The 8,807-nt window shown below is 33.2% G+C and overlaps 1 protein-coding gene across 1 annotated transcript; it reads right to left on the bottom strand.

The window, feature by feature from the left end:
• Positions 1 to 1,630: 1,630 nt before the first annotated feature.
• On the bottom strand, positions 1,631 to 3,913 carry CBG24887 (the record flags this gene model as incomplete). The annotated part of the gene is made up of 2 exons (XM_045241771.1): positions 1,631 to 1,914; positions 3,727 to 3,913. The coding sequence occupies 2 exons, from the start codon at positions 3,911 to 3,913 to the stop codon at positions 1,631 to 1,633; spliced, it is 471 nt and encodes a 156-aa protein (XP_045091430.1).
• Positions 3,914 to 8,807: the final 4,894 nt, after the last annotated feature.

The raw sequence follows: 8,807 nt of genomic DNA, 5'->3' as shown, positions 1-8,807 counted from the left end.
TAAAAATTCAGAAATTCAGAAATTTAAAAATTCAGAAATTCAGAAATTCAGAAATTCAGAAATTCGTAAATTCAGAAATTCAGAAATTCAGAAATTCAGAAATTCAGGAATTCAGGAATTCAGAAATTCAGAAATTCAGAAATTCAGAAATTCAGAAATTCAGAAATTCAGAAATTCGTAAATTCAGAAATTCAGAAATTCAGAAATTCAGAAATTCAGGAATTCAGGAATTCAGAAATTCAGAAATTCAGAAATTCAGAAATTCAGAAATTCAGGAATTCAGGAATTCAGAAATTCAGAAATTCAGAAATTCAGAAATTCAGAAATTCAGAAATTCAGAAATTCAGAAATTCAGAAATTCAGAAATACAGAAATTCAGAAATTCAGAAATTCAGAAATTCAGAAATTCAGAAATTCAGAAATTCAGAAATTCAGAAATTCAGAAATTCAGAAATTCAGAAATTCAGAAATTCAGAAATTCAGAAATTCAGAAATTCAGGTTTTTTGAATTTTGAACTTCTGAGCTCCTGAAAACTCGTGAAATTTTCTGTTTACAAGACCACGACTACAATTTAGTCACAAACTTTTTTTCCGAAGTTTACTTTTTTCAGATCTTTCATGATGACGAAATCAAGCATAATTTAAATGCACCCTAACATTTTTATCATCAAATTTTCCGGAAAATTCAATTTTTTGAACAGAAGTCAGATTGCCAAGAATTGTAATATCCAATGAAAAATTGAGTTTCAGGAGAAAAAAAAATCTGATTAGGTTGGAATTATGAGCACAATATGTCACATAAGAGTATGAAAAAACCCAGATTTTCCAACAATTTCTGACAAAAGGGATAGAAATTTTGGCTTTATCTGATTTCAGCGGTCCCTGGGTCCCTGGGTCCCTGGGTCCCTGGGTCCCTGGGTCCACGAGTCCCTGCGTTCCTGGGTCCCTGGACTCCTGCGTTCCTGGGTCATTGAATTCCTGCGTTCCTAGGTCACTGCATTCCTGCGTTCCTGGATTCCTGGGTCCCCGGGTGTTCTGGGTTCTAAAACAGGATTTATGGGGTTTTCCTGAAGTCCCAAACGCAAACTTCGCTCCGGACCGTTATTCTCTCCCGGGACCGTTATTTTCTCTAGGGACCGCTGAAAACAGATAGAACCGAAATTTCCATATTCAAAATGTTCAAACTTTCAGAATTTCTAGATTTGCGGAAGTTACTTTTTAATTGTTTTTTTAAATCTGTGATTTGTGTTGTTCTGATCAATCAAAAAATTCGAGCGTCAGAATTTCCGAATAATTATAGATTTCGTAATTTTAAATCAACAGTAATTATTCCGAAATTTTGTTCCTATCCGAACAGGGGAACTTTGAAGACATCAGAAATTGAATGCTTCTCGTAAAATTCAGAAATTCAAAAAGTTTAAAAAAACTGAATTTCAGATTTTAAAAAGATCAGATATTCCTAAAATACGAAAATTCAGAAACTGAAAAAGTTACAAACTTTAAAGTTAAGAACCATTCCTGGGTCCCTGGGTCCCTGTGTTCCTGGACTCCTGCGTTCCTGGGTCCCTGGACTCAAAAAAAAACCCAGATTTTCCAACAATTTCTGACAAAAGGGATAGAAATTTTGGCTTTATCTGATTTCAGCGGTCCCTGGGTCCCTTGGTCCCTGGGTCCCTGGGTCCCTGGGTCCCTGGGTCCCTGGATCCCTGGGTCCCTGGGTCCCTGGGTCCCTGGGTCCCTGGGTCCATGGGTCCCTGGGTCCCTGGGTCCCTGGGTCCCTGGGTCCCTGGGTCCCTGGGTCCCTGGGTCCCTGGGTCCCTGGGTCCCTGGGTCCCTGGGTCCCTGGGTCCCTGGGTCCCTGGGTCCCTGGGTCCCTGGGTCCCTGGGTCCACGAGTCCCTACGTTCCTGGGTCACTGAATTCCTGCGTTCCTATGTCACTGCATTCCTGCTTTTCTGGATTCCTGGGTCCCCGGGGTTCTGGATTCTAAAAACAGGATTTTGAAAATTAAAAATTTAGAAAATTCGAAATTTCGGAATTTCAGAAACTCCAACAACTCATATTTTCAAAATTGAGACTTTACAAAAAGTTTGAGAACTTTCTGAAACATTGGAAATCACAGAAAAACCTAAAATTTGAAAACAGGAAGAGATTCTGAAATTAAGCCTTTTAACAAAAAACTGAACAACACGGGAGAACACACAATTCATAAAAATATTATCAAAAACGGATCAAATTTTTTCAGAGAAAAACCAAAAAAAATTTCAGGCATTTTTCAGACAATCAAAAGGGACAAAAAATCTCTCAAGTCATCAAAATTCTTCGCACGGTAAAAATGATTGAGATCTGTGTTGGAATTGGGCACAAATGCCTTCGATGCATCGACATCGACCACCTTTCGAGAACGATGAGCCGATTTCTAGACGTTTTAGACGAGGGGATCCTGAAAATTTTCATTTTTAGAATTTTTAGATTTTGAACTTCTGAACTACTAAACTTCTAATGTTTGAATTTCAGAATTTTAGATATTTAAAATAATTTTCAGAAAATGTAGAATTTTCTAATCGAACCCATAAAAAAGGCACTCAAGCTTTGGGATTACTGTAGGTGAAGATGAAAAAGACGAGAGAGTATTGAAAAATGAGAGACGCAGATTTTTTGTAGGGTCCAGGATGTCAATGGATCAATAAATTGATCATAAAATACTTAGCCATTCTGTCATTTTCATATACCATGTTTTTAAAATTTTGGCTCACATCATTTTTTCAGTTGTTTATTAATTTTCCCAATGTTCTGTTTTTCGAAAAAATGTTTACTAGAAAATCTGAAGTTCCTCAGACTTACAGAATCATAAAATTCCGGAACTCTCGTTTTCCAGTGTTTCTAAGTTTACGAATAACTGAAAAATTGAATTTTCGGAAAATTCTAGATTTCTGAATTTCTGACTTGGGGTTAGAAAACTTTCTCCCATAAAGTAAAAATATTTGGATATCTAAATCTATTTTCTATGATATTTGACATTTTTAGTAACCCAAATTTCCTGATTTGACATCATTTTTGTTCCTAAATAATAATTTTCAGGAAATGTAAAATTCGCCCAAAATTTTGTTTTTTGTTGATTGAGCATATTTTTGGCTCTGTTATCATGAAATTATGATATCAGGGATTTTCATATTTTCAGAAAAATTTCAGAATTTTTTTTCGTAGTCTCCCAACCCAGACATGGTTTTGTTGTAGCATAATTGGTGTGCTCGCTTGGATAGTTTTTCAAAAATTACGTCAAAATTTCGAAAATTCTAATTATGGCTTTTTCAAAATTAGAAATTCGTCAGACAGAAAATTTGAACTCGCTGATTTTCTAGGAAATTTCGAATTCGGGGGATTTTTTAGAATCGAAGAATCTAAGAATCTAAAAATAATAATGATGAATATTTGGCAGTTTTCAACACTTGTTCGAGCTTTGAATCTTATTTTTGAAAAGTATTTCGAATCATCTACAAATGTGTCCAAAAACCAACTTTCTAGCTTGTCTAGAACCCGAGATACAGCCTGTTGAGGTTTAGAAGAGACGCAGACAGTTAGAGTGTTTTGTCATCTGCGTCTCTAGCCCTTCGACTTGAGCTAGAACTTTGAAACTTTTTGGGAATTTCATTGTTTTGTTCCAATTCTGACATCATCATTTTAGAACCTAACTAATCGGTCAAGTGCATCCAACCCTACAACAAACCTTGAGTTGATAATCCAACAGGCTCTCCAAATACATTAATTGGTTCGGTTCGCCAGCAATGAAACGACGAGGAGCACGGTTTTCCCGGGGGACCACCCGAGACGGGCGGCTCGAATTGTGCAAGCACCGCGGAGAGCAACACGGATAGAAGCCACGTGGCCAGCAGGACTCTTTTGTTGTTACCCATACTCTGGAAAACGGAGATTGTGGCTTTGCGGGAAATTTGAAAATTTCAAAGAAAAGTGAAGCTGCAAATGCAGTTTTTAGGCTTAAAGTTGCTCCAGAAAATTGAGAAGAAACTATTACGAAAAAGGGAAAATGGGAGTTTAGTTTCTCAAATTTGTGTTCAGAAATTCAGAAATTCAGAAATTCAGAAATTCAGAAATTCCCTGAAAATCGAAAATGAGAAATTTGAAATTATTCAAAGACAAGTCGATTTCCGCCCCCTGTCGACGACTACAATCTCCTGGCTTCACTAAAAACGTTTGAATCTCCAAATCGGAGAGAATCAGAAGACGAAGTTTTAGTTGATTGTGTTGTCAACTTTCATCAACTGGAGTGACAGTCTGCTTATGCGCCTTCGGGGGCTAAACCTTCTGGCTCCCGCTTACAACACCCTTAACCGATTGAGTTTGGGCTTGGACAGATAAATCAGAAATGTAGATCAGAAATGTGTCTTAGTTGATACACGAACTGTTCAAAATTTCCAAATTTTTAGAACTAATAATTTGTCTGAATTCCCGAATATCTTGAAATTTGACAACTTATAATTTTTTCAGAAGTTTCGAAATTCAGGAGTCCTGAATTTTCGGAACTGCGATTCTAGAACTCAAAGATTTTTCTATTAAAATACTTCATTTCAGAACTCATAATTTCTGAAATTTTTTATTTTACAGTTTCCATATTTCCGACTTTCTGAGATTCTACTTCACAAATTCCCAAAATTTTAACACAAAAAGATTTTCAGAATTTTCTCTAAAACACATTTCTGAGTTTTTGATTCACAAAGTTTATGAATTTCCGAATTTTCTAAATTCCGAACTTGGGTTTTCTGATATTTTGAACTTCTAACAAGGGAAGTGTTTTCAGACGGGGGTTGAGAATTTGCTCAAAATTTGTGAAAAGGTACTTTCGAACAAGCTAAAAACGGCTTCAGCAATATCTCATCCCCGGATCCAATAGGAATCGAAATATGGGCTCTCAAGTGTTTTCAGTGCTAAATTTTGACCAAAAATGTTCATTTTCCGAGCTTTAAAACTTGTTTTTCATGATGTTCTCAAATGCGAACCTCATTTTTGAACATTTCTCTATCATCTAGAATAGTTTTTGAACAATTTCAAAAAAAAATTTTTTTTTGAAAATTTTTGAAAAATATCTCCATGGGGTCCCCCACAAAGATTCAAAATTTAAAAAAGGCAAAAGTCTCGAACCTAGAAAATTCAAAAATTGAAAAATTCGAGAATTCAAAAAGCGGAATGTTTCAAAATGTGAAATAGGAAATTCTATTTGAATTTGAAAAAAAAAACACTGGTTTCTCCAAAAAAAAAACGTGAAAATGGACTTGATTTTTGGGAATTCTCTCTCTTTTTTCTCTAATACAATTAGTTGAAACTTTGGAATTGTACTACTTTTTTAATGCTATTTTTATTGCACCAAAAAAGGAGAATGACGTAAATGAACAGAAATAGAAGAACAAAGAAGCAATGGATTCACTTAAAGCTTTAAAAAATTCAAATTAGAAATCTGAAAACTTTAGAGAGGGGTTCGGTTTTTTTTCCAATTTTTGAGCTAAAAATATAATTTATTGAAACTAATAACTAAAGTTTTCTATTTTCGAACAAACAAAAGCGTGGGCAATGACTACAAAAAAGTGAATGGTTAATTTATAATTTATAATTTTAGTAATTCTTATTTTTTCTTCTTTGACCAAGAAGAGAACAAAAAATTTCAGCAAAAATTTAAAAGTTTGAAAGGTTGAAATTTGAAAATTTTATAGCAAAAATCGTTTATATATTTATCAAAATTCGTGGCTTAATTTTGAATTTCTTTTCTGGATTTTTTTGAGTTCCAAACTTCCTGAAATTTTCAAATTTTTTTCATTTTCAAAAAAATATTTCCTCATGACATCATAATTATTTATTCATGTTTTTTTCTTCCACCCATTTTCCCACGATTCCTTATTTTTCACAACTTCTTTCTCGAATTTTTACACATTTTTTATATTTCTTTTTTTTTTTCAAAAAATGTTTTTTCCAGGGACCAGAATCTATGGAAACAAAACAAAGATCCGAAAATAAATATTTAGATTATTGAATTTGCGGGGCTCCGCAAAATTCGGTCGAATTCTTTTTGTTTGGAAAAAAGGACAGAAAATTTGGACCAGAAAATTTTGGGGAAAATCTGGGAGAGATGGGTTGGGGAAAGAAGAAAAAGAAGAAGAAAAGTTTGAAAAAATTTGGGGAAGAAAAAAATAAACAAAAGATCCGAATCATAACTTTTTGGGTCTCCACCAAAATCTCCGTTTTTACGTTTTCTTGAAAGGATTTTTTCGAATTTCGAAACTTAAAACTTGAATGTTGAAATACCTATTTTTGAATTTTTAAACAAAATTTGAAACTTTCTGAGCTTATTGTAATACTTGATTAAAATTTTTTTTCGAAAATCTCAAATTCTCAGAATTCAAAGTTATTATCATAAAATTTCAAAGTAGCTGAGTTTTCAATTTTTTCAATTTGGAGCTTCGGGGTTTTTCAGAATTTTTAGAATCTCAAAATGTTCAAATTCCTAAAAAATCGATATCTGAAAATCCAAAAATTTGAAATACCGTAAACTCTCTAATAGAACGCCACACGGACCGTCCATTTGAGAATATATATCTCACTTCTTTTGAAAGATAGCAAAAATTTATCAACTGATAAAATATTTATCATGATATCAGCAACATTTTATTAGTTACCGTAAAACCTCTAATAGAACGACACCCGGATCGTCTACTTTGAGCCTATACATCTCACTTCTTTTGAAAGATATCAAAAAGTGGTTAACTAGTAAAATGTTTATCAGGATATCAGCAACATTTTACTAGTTAGCCACTTTTTGATATCTTTCACAGAAAATGAGATATATCGGCTCAAAGTGGACGATCCGGGTGTCGTTCTATTAGAGGTTTTACGGTAACCATTTTTTGATATCTCTCACAGAAAATTAGATACATGGGCTCAAATTTGACGATTTGGGTGGCATTCTATTAGAGTGTTTACGATTGATAGAAAACAATTAAATTCGAATTTTTGTTTTTTTTTTCAATTCACCAAAAATTTACAAAATAGATTTTTTGCTGAAAATAAGTTGCACTTTTTCAATAAAAAAATTATTCTAAAAGTTTTTTGGAGGAAAAAATCCTAAAATTGAATTTGGTACCGAATTTTTTTTGGATGAGGAAGAAAAAAATATACTTATGTGTTCTGATTCCAAAAAATCCCAAGAGACAACATAAAATTTGAAAATCTGGAAAACATTTTTTCCCGAAAAATGACCTAAAATCGGAAAGTGCCGTAAAACCTGTATTAAAAGGGCCCCTCTAATAGAAGGGCCCCTGTAATAGAAGAGGCCCCGTAATTGAAGGGCCCTTCGGAGTTACCTTAGAACAATAGGCCGTTCCTTCTAATACAGGCTTTACGGTATATTGAAAGTTTTGAGAAAAAAATTTAGAAAAAAATGGATTTGAGAGAAAAATAATGGAGAAAATACAAATTTCAATATGAAAAACAAAAGTTGGAGCTATTATTATCGGTATGAAACGAGCCGGAAAGAACAAACAATCGTAAAGTTATTGATTTTGTTTCGGTGGTCTAGAAAACCCATCCTTAGAAAACTAGACCATGTGGATTTTTTAGAATTTCAGAAATTCAGAAATTAAAAAGTTCTTAAAATCAATATATCAACAAAAAAAAGAAAACTCGGAATTCCAGAATATTAGCCAATTCTAGAATTTTAAAAGTCCAAAAATGTCGATTGCGTAGGATTTCGAATGGCATTCTCCACTTTTATGGTTAGAAAAAAGATTGAATTTCAATTAGATTCAAATCAGAAGACAGAAAATTCGAAATCTTTGAATTTCCATTTTTCCAGAAGAACAAAAAATCCAATTTCAACGAAACAACTCCCAAGAGATTTCTCTAATCTCGCCATTTTCATCATTAAAATCGAAAAATAAAAATAGTAGAAAAAAGAAAAAAGCCAATTCTAGAATTTTTTCAGAATCCAGATGAAGCAACGACGCCTTCTGATTCTCTCGATTCTGATGCTCATCGCTTCCGTGGATTCCCGGAAGTATCGAAGGATGAATGAGGTTTGATGTACTCTTTTTTCTTCTTTTCTTTTTTGTCTTTTTCAAAGAATTTCAACGTCATCGAAATCGAGGAATCTTAGAAACAAAGATTTAAATTTAGAATCCTTGAGATTCTGAGATTCTGAATCCCAGATTCTTGAAGATTCTGAATTCAGATCTCCAGATTCTTGACGTCTCCAAAAAAAAACAAAAATCTTCCTTTTTCTGACGACGTCAGAAAAGAGTAGGAGTCGGAAATTCAAATTTCTACGAAATTTGATTTTGGAGGGTATGATGCAGAAAAAAAATATAGCAGGAGAAAAAAAAAACAAAATTTTCGTAAAGTTCTGAAAGTATAGAATTTGAGTTTCAGAAAGTTTTCAGGATAACAAAATCAGACTTTGAAGTTCAGGAATTAGGATTTCTTTTTTCAGAAATTCAGAAATTCAGAAATTCAGAAATTCAGAAATTCAGAAATTCAGGAATTCAGAAATTCAGAAATTTAGAAATTCAGAAATTCAGAAATTCAGAATTCGTGAATTCCGAAGTTCATTAGTTCAGAAATTCAGAAATTCAGAAATTCAGAAATTCAGAAATTCAGAAATTCAGAAATTCAGAAATTCAGAAATCCAGAAATTCAGAAATTCAGAAATTCAGAAACTCAGAAATTCAGAAATTCAGAAATTCAGAAATTCAGAAATTCAGGAATTCAGAAATTCAGAAATTTAGAAATTCAGAAATTCAGAAATTC

The sequence above is a fragment of the Caenorhabditis briggsae genome (genome assembly GCF_000004555.2).
Source record: "Caenorhabditis briggsae complete genome, chrII, whole genome shotgun sequence".
NCBI classification, from domain to species: domain Eukaryota; kingdom Metazoa; phylum Nematoda; class Chromadorea; order Rhabditida; family Rhabditidae; genus Caenorhabditis; species Caenorhabditis briggsae.
The sequence above is the reverse complement of the archived record's forward strand: the minus strand, read 5'-3'. Positions and strand labels throughout refer to the sequence as shown.